The 20,024-nt window shown below is 43.7% G+C and overlaps 2 protein-coding genes across 13 annotated transcripts in view; one reads left to right on the top strand and one right to left on the bottom strand.

Moving 5' to 3' along the window:
• The window catches only part of HDLBP (high density lipoprotein binding protein), a 90,967-nt gene extending 80,961 nt beyond the window's left edge, over positions 1-10,006 (bottom strand). For both annotated transcript variants that reach the window (XM_077825601.1, XM_077825604.1), the window contains exon 1: positions 9,886-10,006. The gene's annotated coding sequence lies outside the window, so the exon portion shown is untranslated. The remainder of the gene's footprint in view (positions 1-9,885) is intronic.
• An 89-nt stretch (positions 10,007-10,095) lies between these two features.
• The window catches only part of SEPTIN2 (septin 2), an 85,564-nt gene continuing 75,635 nt past the window's right edge, over positions 10,096-20,024 (top strand). For 10 of the 11 annotated variants that reach the window (XM_077825616.1, XM_077825615.1, XM_077825613.1 and 7 more), the window contains exons 1-3: positions 10,096-10,301; positions 16,331-16,358; positions 18,238-18,358. In XM_077825616.1, the coding sequence (XP_077681742.1) occupies positions 16,350-16,358; positions 18,238-18,358 (130 nt within the window). In that variant the 5' untranslated portion in view covers positions 10,096-10,301; positions 16,331-16,349. Of the gene's footprint in view, positions 10,302-16,330; positions 16,359-18,237; positions 18,359-20,024 lie in introns of those variants that run through there. The other variant, XM_077825622.1, reaches the window with a different exon arrangement.

The following is a 20,024-nucleotide window of genomic DNA, read 5'->3' as shown; positions in this document are numbered from 1 at the left end:
AGAATATCTGCAGTTCTACTAGCTGAATTGCTACTACTACAATTACCATTTCTGATGCTTTGGGCATATACTTATCAGATGTTGGGATCAAGGAGGAATTCCCTCTCCCTCTCATGGTTAATATTACACTGGGGGCTAGAAGCCTCAGCTATGATTAGGGTTGCCAACTTTCTAATCCCCACAAAACTGAACACCTTAGTCCTGCCTCTTCCCCGAGGCCATGCCCCCCACCCCACCCCTTCCTTGAGGCCCTGCTCCCCACTTACTTCATTCCTCCTCCCTCAGTGGCTCACTCTCTCCCACCCTCGCTCACTTTCACTGAGTGAGGCAGGGGGTTGGGATCCAGGAGAGGGTGCAGGCTCTAACTGGGGATGAGGGCTCTGGGTTGGGGCCAAAAATGAGGGGTTCAGGGTGCAGGAGGGGGCTCCAGGCTGGGGTAAGGGTGTGGGAGGGGGTGAAGGCTTCAGCTGGGGGTGCGGGAGGGGGCTGTGGGTTGAGGCAGGGGTTTGGGTTGCAGGGGGATGAGGTCTCTGGCTGGGGGTGTAGGCTCTGGGGTGGGGCCAGGGATGAGGGGCTTGGAGTGCAGGAGGGGGCTCCAGACTGTGGGGTAGGGCAGAGGGGTTCAGGGTGTGCGAGGGGGTTCTGGGCTCGAGGTTGGGGTGTACGGGGGTGAGGGCTCCATCTGGGGGTGCAGGCTTTGGGGTGGAGCCAGGGATGAAGGGTTTGGGGTGCAGGAGGGGGCTCAGGGTTTGGGGGGGCTGGGGCATAGGCTTACCTGTGGCAGCTCCCAATCAGCGACGCAGGGGCAAGGCTAAGGCAGGCTTCCTGCATGTCCTGGCACCGTGGACTGTGCTGCACCCTGGAAGCGGCCGGCAGGTTCGACTCCTAGCCGGAGGTGCGGCAGGAGGCTCTGTGCCACGTTGCTCTTGCCCGCTGGCACCACCCCCCAGCTCCCATTGGCTGCAGTTCCTGGCCAATGGGAGTGCAGAGCCAGTGCTTGGGGTGGGGGTAGCGTGCGGAGCCCCACGGCCCCCCCACCTAAGAGTCGGACCTTCTGGCCGCTTCCAGGGCACAGCGCAGTGCCAGGACAGGTAGGGGCTAGCCTGTCTTAGCTCCACAGCACCGCTGACCTGACTTTTAACAGCCCAGTCGGTGATGCTGACTGGAGCTGCCAGGGTCCCTTTTCAACCTGGTGTTCTAGTCGAAAACCAGACACCTGGTCACCTAGCTATGATCTTGAGCTCTATTGTGTTAGAGACTGGTTTATACACATAGTTATAGACACTCTCTTCCAAAGAGCTTACAATCTAGACAACGCAGATAAAGAGTGGGAGAAGATAGGTGACTTGCCCAACATAACTGACAGGTTCAGTCACAGAGACCCCCTTGAGACTGTCACCTGACATGCTGAAACTACCTCTTAGAACCATTTTCCCTGGCAGCTTGGGACTCCAGAACCCTGTCTTGTTGAGCCAGACATGCTACTCCGCTGCAACACAGACCCAGGGTCTGAACCATGCCCCCAAAGCTGCAGGCTTTAACCAAAAACTGCTCAGCAGGTTTCCTATCTCCAGCACCCAGACACTCAGCTCCCAATGGGATCCAAACCCCAAATAAATCCATTTTACTCTGTATAATGCTTATACAGAGTAAACTCATAAATTGTCCGCTCTCTATAACACTGATAGAGAAATATGCACAGCTGTTTGCTCCCCCAGGTATTAATCACTTACTCTGGGTTAATTAATAAACAAAAGAGATTTTATTAAGTATAAAAAGTAGGATTTAAGTGGCTTCAAGTAATAACAGACAAAACAAAGTAAGTTACCAAGCAAAATAAAACACACAAATCTAAGCCTAATACATTTAAGAAACTGAATACAGGTAAATCTCACCCTCAGAGATGTTCCAATAAGCTTCTTTCACTGACTAGACTGCTTCTTAGTCTGAGTCCAGTCCTTTCCCCTGGTACAGTTCTTGTTCGTTCCAGATCAGGTGGTAACTAGGGGATTTCTCATGACTCCAGACCCCTTTGTTCTGTCCCAACCCCCTTTTATGGCTTTGGCACAAGGCGGGACTCTTTTGTCTCTCTGGTCCCCCCCCCCCCTTCTAAATAGAAAAGCACCAGATTTAAGATGGATTCCAGTACCAGGTGACATGGTCACATATCCTGTGAGACCCCCAAGCCTCCATTCTTTCCAGTCTGACTCAGATGAACATAGGAAGGATTTCAAGTAAACAGAGCTATTTACAACCAATTGTCCTGTTTAATGGGAGCCATCAAGATTCTAAACCACCATTAATGGCCCACACTTTGCATAATTACAATAGGACTTCAGAGTAATACTTCAAATTTCTAGCTTCAGATACAAGAATGATACATTCATACAAATCAGATGAATACACTCAGTAGATTATAAGATTTGTAATAAGAAAAGAAGTACTTGTGGCACCATAGAGACTAAAATTTATTTGAGCATAAGCTTTCATGAGCAATAGCTCACTTCATCGGATACATCCCCACCGTACTGTTCCTCACACATTCTTGTCAACTGCTGGAAATGGCCCACCTTGATTATCACTACAAAAGGTTCCCCCTGCCCTCCCCTGCTGGTAATAACTCACCTTACTTGATAGGTTTCAGAGTAACAGCCGTGTTAGTCTGTATTCGCAAAAAGAAAAGGAGTCCTTGTGGCACCTTAGAGACTAACCAATTTATTTGAGCATGAGCTTTCGTGAGCTACAGCTCACTTCATGCATCTGATGAAGTGAGCTGTAGCTCACGAAAGCTCATGCTCAAATAAATTGGTTAGTCTCTAAGGTGCCACAAGGACTCCTTTTCTTTTCACCTTACTTGATCACTCTTGTTACAGTGTGTATGGTAAAAAGAAAAGGAGTCCTTGTGGCACCTTAGAGACTAACCAATTTATTTGAGCATGAGCTTTCGTGAGCTACAGCTCACTTCATCAGATGCATGAAGTGAGCTGTAGCTCACGAAAGCTCATGCTCAAATAAATTGGTTAGTCTCTAAGGTGCCACAAGGACTCCTTTTCTTTTTGCGAACACAGACTAACACAGCTGTTACTCTGAAGTGTGTATGGTAACACCCATTGTTTCATGTTCTCTGTGTATATAAAATCTCCCCGCTGGATTTTCTACTGTATGCATCCAATGAAGTGAGCTGCAGCTCACGAAAGCTTATGCTCAAATAAATTTGTTAGTCTCTAAGGTGCCACAAGTACTCTTTTTCTTTTTGCAGATACAGAATAACACAGCTGCTACTCTGAAACCTGTCATTATGCAAGATTTGTAATGATACCTTACAAGAGACCTTTTGCATAAAGCATATTCCAGTTACATTATATTCACACTCAGGATAGCATATTTCCATAAATCATATAGAATGCAACGTCACAGTCACACTGCAGCTCAGTGAGAGAGCCAGGAATAGGGCCCATGACTCTTGACTCCCAGTCCAATACCCTGTTCATTAGACCACCTGCTTCTATAAAGGATAGTCTTGCACACTTAGCTGTTCAATAGGGTTTTACTCCTACCTCTGAAATGTCGCTCACAAGCCATGTTTTAACTTAGTTCATAGACTTTAAGGCCATTATGATCATCTAGTCTGACCTGCAGGCCACAAAACCTCGCTCACCCACTCCTAGATTCCTAACCTCTAGATGAGTTACTGAGGTCTTAAAATCATGATTTAAACACTTCAAGTAACAGAGAATCCACCATTTACACTAGTTTAAACCTGCAAGTTACCGGTGCCCCACACTGCAGAGGAAGGTGGAAACCCCCCAGGGTGTCTGCCAATCTGACCTGGGGAGAAATTCCTTCCTGACTCCAAATATGATGGTCAGTTGGACCCTGAGCATTTTGGCAAGGCCCAACAATCAGACATCAGAGAAAGAATTTTCTGTAGTAAGTCAGAACCCTCCCATTCTAGTGTCCCATCACTGGCCACTAGAGATATTTGCTACTAGCAGTCACAGATCAGCTACATGCCATTGTAGGCAGTCTCATCATATCATCCCCCCCGTAAACTTATCAAAATCAGTTTTGAAGCCAGTTAGGTTTTTACTCCCACCACTCCCCTTGAAAGGCTGTTCCAGCTCCTCTGATGGTTAAAAACTTTTGTCTAATTTCAAGCCTAAATTTGTTGATGGTCATTTTATAACCCTTTGTTCTTGTGTCCACATTGGTGTTTAACTTAACTCCTCTCCCTGTCTGGTATTTAACCCTCTGATGTGTTTATAGAGAGCAATCATATCATCCCCAGCCTTCATTTGGTTAGGCTAAATAAGTCAAGTTCCTCGAGTTTCCTCTCGTAAGGTAGGTTTTCCATTCCTCTGATCATCCTAGTAGCACTTCTCTGCAACTGTTCCAGTTGAATTCATCTTTCTTTAACATGGGAGACCAGAATTGCACACAGTATTCTAGATAAGTCTCACCAGTGCCTTGTATAATGGTAATAACACTTCCCTATCTCTACTGGACATACCCATTAGCCTTTTTCATGGCCGCATCAGATTGGCAGCTCATAGTCATCCTTTGATTAACCAATACACCCAGGTCTTTCTCCTCTGTGGCTTCCAATGGGATAAGTCCCCAATTTAAAGCAAAAATTCTTCTTGTTAGTCCTTAAGTGCATGACTTTGTACTATTAAATTGCATCTTATTTCTATCACTCCAGTTTTCAAGGTCATCCAGATCTTCTAGTATTGTATTCTGATCCTCCTCTGTATTGGCAATACCTCACCAACTTTGTGTCACCCACAAATGTTATTAGCGCACTCCCACTTTGTGTGTCAAGGTCATTAATAAAAGTGTTAAATAAGATTGGTCCCAAGACTGATCTCTGAGGAACTCCACTAGTAATCTCCCTCCAGCCTGACAGTTCACCTTTCAGCATGACCCACTGTAGTGTCCCCTTTAACCAGTTCCTTAAATACCTTAAAATTCTCATATTAATCCCCATCTTCTCCAATTTAACTAATAATTTTCTCATGTGGAACTATGTCAAATACCTTAGTGAAATCCAAGTAGATTAGATCTACAGCATTTCCTTTGTCTAAAATAATAGTTATCTTCTCAAAGGAGAAGATCAGGTTAGTATGGCATGATCTACTTTTTGTGAAACCATATTGTATTTTTATCCCAATAACTGTCTACCTTTATGTCCTTAAGTACTTTCTATTTCAAAATTTGTTCTTAGACTTTATGTAAGGCACCCCCGTCATCGGCAGCCAGGATTGAACCTGGGACTTCTGAAGCTTGTGTATGAGCCTCTGCTGCATGAGCTAAAAGCCACATGCCTCTTAACCAAAACTGTAGAAGACACATCAATCTCTAGGTGGTCTAGGTGTCACTAAAGCGAGATAAAGTGCCGCACCAAACAGGCATGAGTTACACTTACATACAACTGAGATTAAACTAATAGGCCTGTAATTTCCCTGATCACGTTTTCCCTCTCTTAAAAATAGGTATTAGATAAGCCTCCAATCACAAGGTACGACCCAAAGTTTACAGATTTGTTAAAAATCCTTGCTATTGGGCTTGCAGTTTCATGTACCAGTTCCTTTAATATTCTTGGGTGGATATTAACTGGGCCCCCCGATTTAGTTCCATTGAGCTGTTTTAAGTTTGACTTCCACCTTGCATGTGATAATTTCTACTTCTGTATCCTCATTTCCACTAGCCAGCCTGCCAGTACCCCAAAGCTTCTCATTACTTTGCCTCCATTTTTAATAAAGGTATTTGTTCAGGTGTTGGGCCATCCCTAAATTATCCTCAATGCTTAGCGGTTCCACTTCCTTTTACTATTGGTTTTAATTTCCCTTGCAAGGTCCAATTCTGTTTGGCTTTTGAAAGTTCACTTTTCCCCTTCGCTTTCTGACCTCCAAGAGATAGCTTTCCTTGTTGATCCATCCCATCTTCCATTCTTTGTAGGCTCTCTCTTAATCACCTCTTTGAGATGCTTGCTCTTCCAGCTTGGTCTGCAACATTTACCTATACATTTTTTCCACCGCCTGGGATGCAGGCTTCAGATAGCCTTTGCAACTTTGACTTAAAAAAAAAAAAAAAAAGGAGTACTTGTGGCACCTTAGAGACTAACAAATTTAGTATTCCTTTTCTTTCTGCGAATACAGACTAACACGGCTGCTACTCTGAAATTTGACTTAAAAGTAATTCCAAGCCTCCTCCACATTCAGATCCTTGAGTTCTTGAGCCCAGTCCACTTTCCTAACTAATTCCCTTAATTTTTTTAAGTTTGCCCTTTTGAAATCAAGGACCCTAGTTGTAGATCTATTTTTGTTTATCTTTCCATTTAGTTTAAACTGAATTAGTTCATGACCACTTTAACCATGGTTGTCCCCTACAACCAATTCTTGTATGACATCCTCACTACTCACCAATACCAAATCTAAAAGGGCATCATCTCCTGTAGATTCAGCAACTATTTGGTGAAGAAATCGGTCAGTTATCACCGCCATAGGTGCTGATTAGCAGGTGCTTAACACACACTGGCAGCCAGCTCCTCCCTTCCCCCAGCGCCTCCCGCCCACCGGTGGCCCCACCAATCAACTCCTCCCCCTCCCTACCAGCGCCTACCACACACTGCAATCAGCTCTTTCGTGGTGTGCAGGAGGCTCTGGGAGGAGTGGGGACAAGGTGCACTCAGGGGAGGGGGCAGAACTGGGTGGGAAGAGGTAGGGTGGGGGCAGGGACTTGGGAGAAGGGATGGGGTTGGGTCAGAAAGAGGCGAAACAGGGTGGGGGCTTGGGGGAAGGAAGCAGGTGGGGGCTTGAGCACCCCTAGGCCCAGAGGAAGCCAGCGCCTACGATCACATCCAGGAAAATGTGGGCCTTATTATTATTAGTAGCACTTGCCCTCCAATCTATATCTGGGAAGTTAAAGCCTCTCATAATCACACAATTTCCAGTAGGTTTTTATTGTATTAAAAATATTAAAGAGGTCTCTATCCATATCTAGATTGGATTATGGGGGTCTGTAGCATACCCCAAGCACTATCACAGGGGAGCCTCTGGTAGCTTTCTTCCCCAAAGTAATTTTGTCTCAAACAGACCGTGTTATCCATTCCCATCACTTCTAAATTTCTTTACAGTCTACCTCATCATTAACATACAATGCTACTCCATCACCTTTACTTCTGTTTTTCCTGAATAGCATATACCCTTCAATACCTGTACTCCAGTCATGGATACTATTCCACCATGTTTCTGTTATCCCTATAATATCTGGTTTCACCTTCCTGCACCAGTAGTTCTTGTTCCTCCATTTTGTTACCCAGGCTCCTTGCATTGATGTACAGACATCTTAGTTGTTCCTGCTTGGCTTCAACCAAATTCTTCACCTGCTTAGATACAGTCATTCTATTGCCAGTATTGCAGTCTGGCTTCAATGGTAATGGCACTATCTTTCCTCTTAATGTCCATTCTCCTACCCACTGCTGTTAGTTTCTCCATTGCAATATTCTCTCTTGATTTTTTCCTCCCGGTCAATATTCAAATTAGGCATGGAGATTACATGAGTATATCTCCCAACCATCTCCCAGATTCCTAGTTTAAAGCTCTTTTGATCAGCTGTGCCAACCTCCATCAAAGTCTATTTCCCTCACTACTCAGGTGGAGTCAATCCGATGAGAACAGTCCTGTGTCCATGAATCCTCCCAGTGGTTGAACATCCCAAAGTCCTCCACTGCCCGAGCCATCTGTTGATCATCATAATCTTGTCTCACCTTTGTTCTCCTCCTCTAAGGACAGGTAGAATCCCACTGAAGATCACTTAAGTCTTCACTTCTTTAAGAATCTTCCCCAGCCTGGCACTGTCTCCACTGATGCGTTCTACTGAGAATCTAGCAGTATCATGTGTTCCCATGCAAAGGTCAATGAGTGAATTATTTCCTGCTCCTATTAGTATATTCTTCAGCCTCAGGTCCACATCCCACATCTTAGCTCCCTGCAGACAGCACACCTTTCTGTTCTCTGGATCAGCTCTGGTGCCAGGTCTGTCCTTCTTAGTAGGGGGTCACCAATGATGTAGACCCACTTCATCCGGGTATTGGTGCAATTCTCTGGCCCGCCTCCTGTTCTTTCTGGCTGCAAGTCCTCTGGTCTTTGTTCTCTCTTGCAATCTTCTATGAGTTAGTCTCTATCCTCCAGTGGCTCCCAACTCCGCCTATCTTCATTGACGCTTCCCCTCTTCTTCTAGGACTAGTTGTCCTTCTCTTCTTCCTTGCCCTCCCACTTTCTGTTACTGCCTGCTGTGGCCCTTCTTCATTTTCCAAATCAGCAAACCTGTACCTGAGCTCTATTTCTCTTTGAATAGCCTTCTTTTAACAAAGATGTAAAATGGTATTTAAATTGTTTTATGTGAATAGATTCTGGATTAGATAAGCATGTGGTGGAAGGTGCTAAATGATCTGTGTTGGTCACAGGGCTTTTGTCTGAGGGTGGGAGATTGTGGAGCAGATGGCAGATGTGCCTCAAGACAATAGTAATGGAAATGACAACTCTAATCCCAAATCAGAAGTTTAGTGGAATAAGATCTTCACCCAATTTACTAAAACATAAGTAATAAAACCCACAAGAAGCAACCCCTAACATGTACAGCATCAATCAAGCATGTTGAGTCGCTCATAGTATAAACCTCTGGGGGCTTAGAATGTGTCTTTAACCTCTGGCTACAGTGCTATGCATATCTGTGGACACATACCCAAGCACTAAATAATAAATGCAATGAGTTGGAGGGTTTTGCCCCTGTTCCCAAGGGACAGGTGTTGACATGACTAAAGCCACTAGCACAAGTTTCTTTGTTTCCTGTTTCAGCGGAAAGGAGATTGAACTACCCTTTCCAGGTCTGATTCCCTCAAGGCTAGAGAGGGAGAGGGACAGGGGCAGGACATCATGGGGGAAGCTTATGCTGCAGCTAGGTGCTAGGGAGTAGAGAATTTAGAGAATCTCTAAGGCTGCCTTTGCTGCAGGGGACGGGAGAAGTTAAACTCCAAGCCCCAGTGCAATAATTTTCCAAGGGAATGCAAAGGCAGGCCCAATGGAGCTGGGAGCAGAGCCACCAAGTTAAATGAGGGAACACTGTCTCCTCACCCCACTTAGTGCCTAATCTCCCTCTATAGATATAGCCTTAAGCCCTAGAGTATGGGAATGCATCAGAATATCCACTTTTTAAAATTTTGTTTTAGCTCATGGTTTTTGTAGAACAGCATAAAAATCTGCCTCCAATGCTGCACAAACCAGATGGCAAATAAAAATCACCCCATATGCATTTACAATCTCATTAATTTGGCAGTGTGGGGGAAACAGGGCACACTTATGTATTTTGAATACTTGGGGTTGGCAACATTGCATCCGACCCCCTGCCACTGATCTACGGGGGGAGGGTGAAGCAACCACCCAGTTAAAAGTGGGGGGCAGGGGTGAGACAGCAACCACTCTGCACCCACAACTGGGAGGGGTGGGGGGGACCGGACAATGGCTGCATATGGCCCTCTCTTGTGCAGTGGACGTGGCCACTCCCATAGCCCCCACCGGAAGGCGGCTGCCTCTCCCTCCGCCGCGCTCTATGGTAACGGGGGATGAGGGGGAGTACCACTGGCACGTGGCCCACCAGCACCAATAGAAAAGGAACAAACCATCGAGCGAAGATGAGTGCTGGCTAGATATTGCGGGCTCTAAGCCCGTCTCTCTGCTGCCGTCAGCTTGTTGGAGGCAACAGAGTCGTCCCAGCCCCCTAGGGTGGGGGATCGTGTTCAGCTGTCCAGCCCCTCTTACCTGATGCGTCCCTGACCCCCCATTTTATCGCGCTGCTATACCGAGTGTGAGCGGAGATCGGAATTACCTCTAATAGGCCTACGGCGAAGCCTATGCTGGGTACGAGGCCGAGAGGCCAGCCGCCATCTTGGTAAAGGAGAGAGATGTGCGTGACCTGCCAGCATCAGGGTGGCCCCACCCCCACACACCCTTGTGCTGTCAAATCGCCACAGGAATAGCGTGTGCGTCCGCACAGTCAGTTAAGCTCATGCGCTTTTAGGGCTCTTGAGGCGCGCAGGCGCGCATTTATTCTGAGTCTGCCGCTCGAGCTTGCGTCCCTTCGTTGTGAGTCCCCGGCTCCGACTTTAGGGCGGGGTCTGCGGAGGCGCGCGCGACTGTAGTTAGAGAGCCTGAGTGGAGAGAGACTCGTAGCGAGTGCGCGAGCCTGAGGAACGGTTGGAAGAGCTTGGTTCCGCGATCGCTCTGTACAGCCCAGGCTGCTAGGTGAGGGGCGCGGCGGCGGATCCCGGCTCCCCAGGGGGAAGGGGGGCTCTAGGGCCGCTCAGGGGCGGGCGGTCCAGGGCGAGGAGTCTGGGCTCCGGAGCCAGACGGGCGAGTTTCCTCGCCCCTCCCCCCTTCTTCCCCCATTCGCGGCTTGCAGCTTTCGCGGGGTTAGGCTCCGCAGTGTCCCGTGGTGCTGGTTCCGCGTCCTGCTTTCGGGGCGCTGCCTGGCGATGCTGGAGGGGGGTGAGAATCCCCGGGCGCCGCACTTCCTAGCTGTCCGGTAGCCCCAGCCCGATGTCTCTTAGGGCTTCAGAGATGCAATGCCGGGGACCGCCGGAGGACTCCCTCGTCCCTTCTGCGGTCAGAAGGTAGCCGGCAGGCCGACTTCGCCTTTGCTTGATACCGCCCTCCCCGGTGGGCGAGCGGGAGGAGAGATGGCTGTACGGTTGGGGGAGGTGGGTTTTTTTCTCCTAGCGTTTCAAAATTGAAGGCTAACGTGCTTTTCAAATACTATGCACTTAACACCCCCCGCAGCTTTGGAGAAGCCTTGTGGCTTTCTAGCCGTAGCTGTAGCTACCTAAACTTACTCCTGCAAAAGGTAGTTCGGAAACAGAATGTGTTTCAATTACAAAAAGAAAAGGAGTACTTGTGGCACCTTAGAGAATAACCAATTTATTTTAGCATGAGCTTTCGTGAGCTACAGCTCACTTCATCAGATACATACCGTGGAAACTGCCTTTTTTTCCACTCCATACGGCTAAATGCAGTGCCTTGCATAATGACAGGTTTCAGAGTATCTGATGAAGTGAGCTGTAGCTCACGAAAGCTCATGCTAAAATAAATTGGTTAGTCTCTAAGGTGCCACAAGTACTCCTTTTCTTTTACGGCTGTTACTCTGAAACCTGTCATTATGCAAGGCACTGCATTTAGCCGTATGGAGTGGAAAAAAAGGCAGTTTCCATGGTATGTATCTGATGAAGTGAGCTGTAGCTCACGAAAGATCATGCTAAAATAAATTGGTTAGTCTCTAAGGTGCCACAAGTACTCCTTTTCTTTTTGCGAATACAGACTAACACGGCTGTTACTCTGAAACCTGTTTCAATTACGCCACTGTGAATTTTCACTGTTTGAATGGATCACTGTCAGCAAAGTTACAATGTACAGCTTCACACACACAAGTTTACGTGTTAACAATTAAATGTAAGCATTAACTGCTTAGCCTTTAAAATGTAAATTACTTTAGTTCTTCTTGTACTGTAGAACTAACAGACCTGGTGAAACTCTAGCTGTAGAGGAAAGTTCAGGTCCAGTGGCAACGCAGGGCAGGTTCACAGGCTGTTAGGGGTGGAATTTACTGGGCTGTGGAAGTGAGGGTTGTGAACCAGGTGGGACTAGGACTTAGTGCCAGGGATGGAGCAAAGGAAAGAAGCTAGGGAGCTACAGCTGGAGACTGATGACTATAAGGGTGGAAATTAGAGCTGACCAGAGAGCAGGGTTAAAGAGGTAGCAAAGAGCCTTGCAGCCTAAATGCTCATTACACCAAGTAGAAGAAGATGGAGCAACTGTAAGGTTAGAGCTTTCTATGCCACGTGTGAAGTTTTTACAGACAGCATCTAAAGTGTCAGAGAAGCAAGTTACTTATCTTCATCTGCATTTGAAATGAGATCTAACAGTGGCTTAGATGTGATTTAATAGCAATCTATCGTTAACCTAGTTCAAAGTCTGCTCAAACCTCCTCTTTGATCATGCAAGACACATGTATAATGTCTTCCGTAGGGTTTTAGAACAGCTGTAAGGGAAGATCTAGGATGCTCTCAAATTGGAAACTGCTTATGAATTCGCAAAAAGAAAAGGAGTACTTGTGGCACCTTAGAGACTAACCAATTTATTTTAGCATGAGCTTTCGTGAGCTACAGCTCACTTCATCTGATGAAGTGAGCTGTAGCTCACGAAAGCTCATGCTAAAATAAATTGGTTAGTCTCTAAGGTGCCACAAGTACTCCTTTTCTTTTTGCGAATACAGACTAACACGGCTGTTACTCTGAAACCTGCTTATGAATTGTATTGCTGCCTGCATGAGAGAACTTAATCACAGTATTAAAACATCTTCCATGCAGTATTCCCTGTTGTGAAAGCTTTCTATGTTGGTTGCCTACAGCAGTGGCTTCCAACCTTTCCAGACTACTGTACCCCTTTCAGAAGAAATCAGACATAAAAATACAAAAGTGTCCCAGCACACTATTACTGAAAAATTGCTTACTTGTATGGTAAATATGAGAAAGTATAAAAAAAACAATTGGAATATAAATGTTGTACTTGTATTTCAGTGTATAGTATACAGAGCAGTATAAACAAGTCATTCTAGGAAATTTTAGTTTGTACTAACTTCACTAGTGCTTTTTATGTAGTCTGTTGTAAAACTAAGCAAACATCTAGGTGAGTTGATATGCTCCTTGGAAGACCCTTGTGTACCCGCAGGGGTATGTGTACCCGCAGGGGTATGTGTACCCGCAGGGGTATGTGTACCCGCAGGGGTATGTGTACCCGCAGGGGTATGTGTACCCGCAGGGGTATGTGTACCCCTGGTTGAGAACCAGTGGCCAACAGGAACCCTAAATGAATAAATGGTTATGCCAGAGAAGCCTAGATTGGACCAGACAGTACAGCGTATCCAATACAAAATAGTGTGATCCTATAACTATAACAGAAAATTCAAGGTGCTTTTGTTTTAAATCCCACCGCTGACATGGACTTGCAGTGTGATCCTGAGCGAAGGACACGGTCCTCTTTCTGCCTCAGTTTTCTTCTCTGTACAATGGAGATAATGAAACTTAACTCAAGGATGTTGAGATTTGATCAGTTAATATTTGAAGTTCTTGAAGATCCATATGGAAGGTAATTCATTGTCTTAAGTAATTCAGTACCCTTGGACCTACTTGCACAGAATTTAAAGAGAAAGTTACTACTAGGTAGAGGTCTTTTAATTTACCTTTTGTGCAGTTTGATATAATGGTAACTCTCCATATTTTTTGTTTAGATTTATAAAATAAGCACCTGTTTGTAATCTCAATTTCACAATGAATATCTCCAGGACTCTTATCTTTAGCAATAAATATACAGATATGTATCAGCAAATGTAAATACCCCTTTCCACCAAGCAGCCATAATAAAATTCCTCCAACCCACAACCTGCGCGCCCCCCCCACTTTGTGGGTGGAAAGATGGCCCTTGCAGTGTGCCTGGAAAACCAATGTGGTCCTTGGACCAACAGGGAGAAGATTTTCTAAAGTTGAGAACACCCTGCTAGTAACTCCCTTTCTCTTTCTGAGAGTTTGTCATCTGAGCACTGCCTCTGATCCTAGCCACAGCAGTGTAGCTTAAGGAGTCGAAATCTCTTGACTAATATCAAACAATTTAGGACTCGATCGGTTTAAACCAGCTCCTTGAATTCCACTTGGAAACTGATTGTTGACCGTTGATCATTGTCCATAGATCACGGAGCACTGATGTTACGTAATTATAGCATGGAACTCCACCTAATAAACACAATGTCATATATTGCACTAGCTTTTATTTCTTAGGCTTTGTCTACCCTGTACTTTCATTGTTAAAACTTCTGTTGCTCAGAGGTGTGGAAACCCCCATCCCTCCTGAATAACAAAAGTTTTAACGACAAAGTTCTGGTGTGCACGATAGGCGGCTGGTGACCCGGGCATTGTGGAAGCCTAGAGCTCAGCTCCTCTGCTTTGCCCGAAGCTCTGCCCCTCACCCTCCTCGTCTGCACCTCCACTGTAGCCCCAGTCAGCGCAGCGACAGCAGCCCCCAGCCCTGGTGTGCCACCGCAATGGCAGCAGCCAGGGCAAAGGGCTGGGGGGAACTGCAGGAAGGGGCCTGGCCTGGAGGCAGGGTGTGGGTGGGGCCATGCTAGGCTGTTTGGGGAGGCACAGCTTCCCACAGCCTACGATTTCCATGCCCATGGTGTGGACAGTGCTTCATCCGTGGGAGCCACTCTCCCGTTGACTAAGATACCGCCCCGCATTGGTGTTTTATTTTATTGTCAGGAGAGCTTTCTCCCATCGACAAAGAGCGACTACGTTGTGTGCCTTACAAGGCGCAGCTGTAGCAGCACATCCGCGCTGTTATAAGGTGCATGGTGTAGACATACACTGAAGCCACTCAGGCTGTTTCCTTCACACATGCGCGCACACACACAATGTGTAACAGTAATTCAGTCCTGAAGGCACAGTTAACTGTGGCAGGTAAATTTGCACTCTTCTTGCTACGCAGATAGCAAATTTGGATACATCTGCTTCCTGAAGTCCCTGGTAATAACTAAACTCCCTAGCAAATATTCTATTTTGGTAAACACCGCTTGTTCTTGTGAAAATTACTATTGAACATTTAGTAACCACAAAGGGTCAAGGCCTCTGGTTTTATATCTTGGTTAAGATGACATATTGTAGGCAGTCAGTAGCAATCATCACAGTTCTCTACCTGTCTAGCCATTGTCAGGTTTCAGTTTAAGATATATATTATGGAAGAGATGAGTTTTGGGGGACTTGAAGGAGGATTAGGTGGTGGTTTATGGTTTTTAATTGGAAGCCTTCCCCCCCCCCCCTTAAGGAGTGGCATGGGGGAAGGAATGCAAGTGCTTGGAGAACGAGCAGAAAATTGGGTGATCAAATTTGGCATCACTGATAGTGAAGGTGGGAGTCAGTCTGGTAGAGTGGGGCTATAAATTATGGAGACTTTTTGTGAGTAAGGACAAGAAGTTAGTTTTTGACATGGTAGATGAAGGGGGAGCTAAAGGAGAAACTGGGGGGAGGAGCTGGCAGAGCTATGAGGCAAAAAGATTTTAGCAGCATTTTAAATGGTAGGATTAGGTTGTAGACATTTTTCAGAGTAGCAGCCGTGTTAGTCTGTATTCACAAAAAGAAAAGGAGTACTTGTGGCACCTTAGAGACTAACAAATTTATTTGAGCATAAGCTTTCATGAGTTACAGCTCACTTCATCGCATATAGCTCACTTCATCGGATGTGATGAAGTGAGCTGTAACTCACGAAAGCTTATGCTCAAATAAATTTGTTAGTCTCTAAGGTGCCACAAGTACTCCTTTTCTTGTTGTAAACATTGTGATTAGAGAGGAGGAGATGATGATGATTTTTTCTAATTTTGCTTACCCTATCACGTTTCAAAGTTCATAGAACATCAGGGTTGGAAGGGACCTCAGGAGGTCATCTAGTCCAACCCCCTGCTCAAAGCAGGGCCAATCCCCAATTTTTGCCCCAGATCCCTAAATGACCCCCTCAAGGATTGAACTCACAGCCCTGGGTTTAGCAGGCTAATGCTCAAACCACTAAGCTGTCCCTCTCCCCCAAAGAGTTGTTGAACCTCTTCCTTTAATGATTATTTACAGGACACTTAAAAGTGTGGGGGAGGAGAGAAAGCTGTATTTGTCTGAATTCTGAAAATTTTATCTGAATTCTGAAAAGGCAATTTCCTGTAAACTCTAATAGTTTCTTTTAGAGAAACAAGGTAGGTGAGGTCATATCTTTTACTAGTCCAACTTCTGTTGGTATACGATGCAAGCTTTTGAGCTACATAAAGCTCTTCTTTAGATTTTACTTCAGTTGGTTTTTGTAAAAGGTGTAAGCTTTATAATTTTTCCAGATGCAAAAGATTTTTTTTCTTCTCATATAGTTTGAGTGGAATTTTCTGAAGCACACAGTGTTGGCTTAACTTTGATTCCAATGAATTAAATAGAATTGGAGTTAGGCATTCAGTGTTAGTCTTTGAATATGGAGTGAGATTTTCATAACAAAGGTAAAGATAAAAATGGTATTTGACAGGAAATCATTTGAGGTGGTCCAGAAGCTGGGTAATACATGCAAGTAGTTTAGAATGGTCTCTGTCTTGCTCACTGTCAAGAGACCCTTAAAATTCGATTGCACAGTGGTGGTTTTAGTAGGTGTTTTGGTCTTCATATTATCCTGTTTGTAACAAACTAAAAAACATTTTGTTCACACAGTGGCTGACCTTCCATAAGGATGGCCAAGGTAAGAACAGCATTTGTATCTTCATTAATTACAACATAAAAGCATAGTTTTTTATTAAGGTTTTTAGATAGTGCAGCCGTTTCCTTCATGTGCAATGAATATAAAGTTTTTAGAGTGTGGGATCCACAGTCAAGTGTATAGAATATTTCAAATTTAGAGATGAATGAAAATAAACTTTGAACAGTTTGGTAACAGATGAAATTATGCAAAACACTGTTTATGAAAGTTGTTTCCCTATTGAGGTTATAAAGGGAAACCATGTAGCTTTTTTCCACTGAAGTAATGTCCCTCACTTGAGCAAACCCTTTACCCCAACTGTACTATTTTGTATTTGAAGTTCTCTTCTGCCACTGTGTACCCAGTTTTGCAGTCAGCAATGAACATTCAGGAAAAGGATGAGCACCAGTTTAATTGGCTTTTGCCCCAAAAGCAAGCTGGGGGATGGACAGATCCTTTAAGCAAGATTATAAAAGCAACAATAGAGAACTTAAACGAAAAGATCATATAAATGTAACAATCAGCATATAAAATTCAGATTTCTTGTTCCACCCATTTTGTGTCAAAAGTAGAAATCGGAATGGCCCATATTAACCTATTGTCACTGACATAAATTGTGTAAAGTGTTTGAGTAGTATGTTTGGGGAGAATAACCAATATGTCTGAGAACTTTTTCTGCTATTCTTTAATGTTGGATGTGTTTATACATTGTAAATTGAAAATGAAAGTTGAGTCCTTTCCAGAGCACCCTCTAGTTTTCCTTCTGATTTTAATGAACTGATCACAGATTACTTTGGGCTAGAAGGGACACCTGTATTAAGTCAATCCTCTTGCTTTATTATAAGATTTCAAATAGATTATCATCAGATAACAGGTAGCTTTTAATTTTTTTTATTTGTATGTGTCAGAACTGACTAGAAATGTAGAGTTGCAATTTGATTTAGCATGTGCATAAGTCCCATCCACACAACCACTTTTAAAATGGTGTTAAACACCACACATTTTTAAAAGTAGTTAGTATGATTACTACACAAGTATAGTCTGCTGAGGGTAATATTGAATATAATTTACTATAATTCCTGGAAGGATAGTTGGAATAAACTACACTAGTTGTGAAAACTTTCACTTAGCACAGTTAATCTATTCTGTGTTGTAAAATTGTCTTCAAAATTGTTTAACCATTATGGTAGCGTGAATATAGCTGTAGTGGGTTTCTGCACAACATGTAGTAGTATTAGTGAGAAACGCATCCCATGAATTTTCAGTTTCATTTAAACTCTTGGAGGAAAAACATGCCATTTATTTTAATTTGGAAATGAAACAGATATAATAAAGCTGTTGCTATCTAATTTGTCAGTGAAAACTTTGATATGTAAATGTTTTTAGGTTTACATTGTGCATGTGCAGCCAGTCATTTATGTATCTACACTTATAACAATATAATATACAAAAAAGGATTCCTATATTTACTTCAGGCACCTTTTGACAGTTATTTAGAAAAACAATGCAAATAAAATCAGCAGTGACGTCACAACCAAAACCAAATCATGAATCCCTTCCATTCCCTAAAGCCTGAGTGGAAAAAGTAGGCCTTGCAATGTGTGATACACACCAACAGGTTTGGGTTCTTTCAGACCAAAGGTTGGGGTGTAAGTTCCAAAGGTGAGGGCCTTTTACAGAAAACACTCCTGCCAGCTCCCTCTGTTTTAACTCAAGGTGACTCAAACTTGAGTGCCTATTCTGTACAGAACAGTGTGAGCAACAAAGACTGAAGACTTCAAATATTTTCCCGCTCTGCCTCTAATTTGTAATTACAAGCTTCAGAACTGTCCTCAGTTATTTCAGCCTATAGCATATATAATCTTCTGATTATTTTATTTAGCAACCGCCTGCCCAATTTACCAATCCAGAAACTCCTGGCTATGTTGGATTTGCAAACCTTCCCAACCAGGTTCATCGGAAGTCTGTGAAAAAGGGCTTTGAGTTCACTCTCATGGTGGTTGGTAAGAGAATATTTTTAATAGACTCTTCTAATTAGAATTTAGAAAACTGGGGATTAGGCTGAATGCAATGTAACTTCTTGTGTGAAGGAAGTCTTCATATACTTTATATAGTATCCAGTGGTTCTGTCCTGTATAGTTGTATAGTTTAAAGATGATAATTAAACTCAAGTATACTTCAACGTGTTAATGAGCTAGCTGTTCCACATAAGTAGTAATACATCCAAACGTTGTGTGTGGTAGCTAATTCTGTAGGTAAGATTAAGAAGGTCTTCTCACACCTTTTGTACTCATTACTTCCTCCTGTTTTGTCCTTTGGGACTTAAACCCATTTAAGCACAGAAAGATTAAAAAAAAAGTTTGAGGAAAAGTCTTATTTTGCTGTTTTGAGTTGGGACAACCTTTTTTTTCCCCCCTCACATATCCCTATTTGAACCATTTATTGTGCTCAGATAATGCAAAAATGGGTGAACTTTGAAACTCAGCATGTGGCCAGTCAGTGAGTAGTAGTGACTAAGCATGAAGAAAATTGGTGTAGCGATTTTCAAGTTTTAAATGTTTAAAATTCCATCCTTGCACATTTAGTTTTCCATTATTTGTTGTAATCGTAATTGTATTATGCATGCCCAGCAGTGTATGGGAGCTGATACAATTTCACTTGGAAAAAATGTCTGTAGGCATAAAATGATTAACTATACAATTTTTTTTAATGTACATTTAAATGGGAACTTGACAGGCCATTAAAACGAGATAGATAACTTTAGTGTTACATAAGGAATAGCAGAAGAGGTCAAAAGAAACCCTTTCATACCAAACTGACCACCTCATTTGGCTCTGCAATTCAGCAGTCCTCAGACTGTCTCTTCACTCCCCACCAGGCTCCCAAGTCAAGGTTAACTCAAAAAGAAAAGAAGTACTTGTAGCACCTTAGAGACTAACAAATTTATTTGAGCAAGCTTATGCTCAAATAAATTTGTTAGTCTCCAAGGTGCTACAAGTACTTCTTTTCTTTTTGCAGATACAGACTAACACAGCTGCTACTCTGAAACCTGTCATTATGTAAGGTTAACTCAGACACGTTACACTTACCTATCCATGTTACTGTGGAAACCATAACTTTTGAATTTCTGGATTTTGAGCATACTAGTTCTCAACCTTATAATATGTTTACTGAAAAGTGACATTTCAGGGTTCTATCCATCTATTCCAGACTACCAGTAAAATTGTGGTTTTTAAAAACAAAAACAAAAAAAGCAACCCAACCCAGCAGCCCAATCCCAGATCTGAAAACAAAGCTGTGTTATATCTTTCACACGTCGTTACTAGTAATAAAAACTCCCTTTCATTATTTGCTTCTGTCAGATGTACCCCACTGCAGGAGTTGGCTTGTGAGTCATGGAACTATTTGGTGGTAGAACCGTTAGTGGTTGTTTATGTACCACCTGAGTTGTAATCATTCTAGAGCCCAAGACTTACAAAAGACCTTCTCGAACCCATAATTATTTCCTTGTTTTCTGCCAACAGAGCAGCCGCAGCATTACTTCTGTCCTGTTTTTGTAGCTTACAGTTGAATGCTAGGAAAGTTTTGCTTTTCACATTTTATTAGAATAATTCATGAGAGCCTGCTTGCATTACCTAGAGTGAGAATTCAAAAAAATTTTAAATCAGT

This window comes from Eretmochelys imbricata, chromosome 9 (genome assembly GCF_965152235.1).
Source record: "Eretmochelys imbricata isolate rEreImb1 chromosome 9, rEreImb1.hap1, whole genome shotgun sequence".
NCBI classification, from domain to species: domain Eukaryota; kingdom Metazoa; phylum Chordata; order Testudines; family Cheloniidae; genus Eretmochelys; species Eretmochelys imbricata.
Note: the sequence above shows the minus strand (reverse complement) of the source record. Positions and strands in the feature narration are given on the sequence as shown.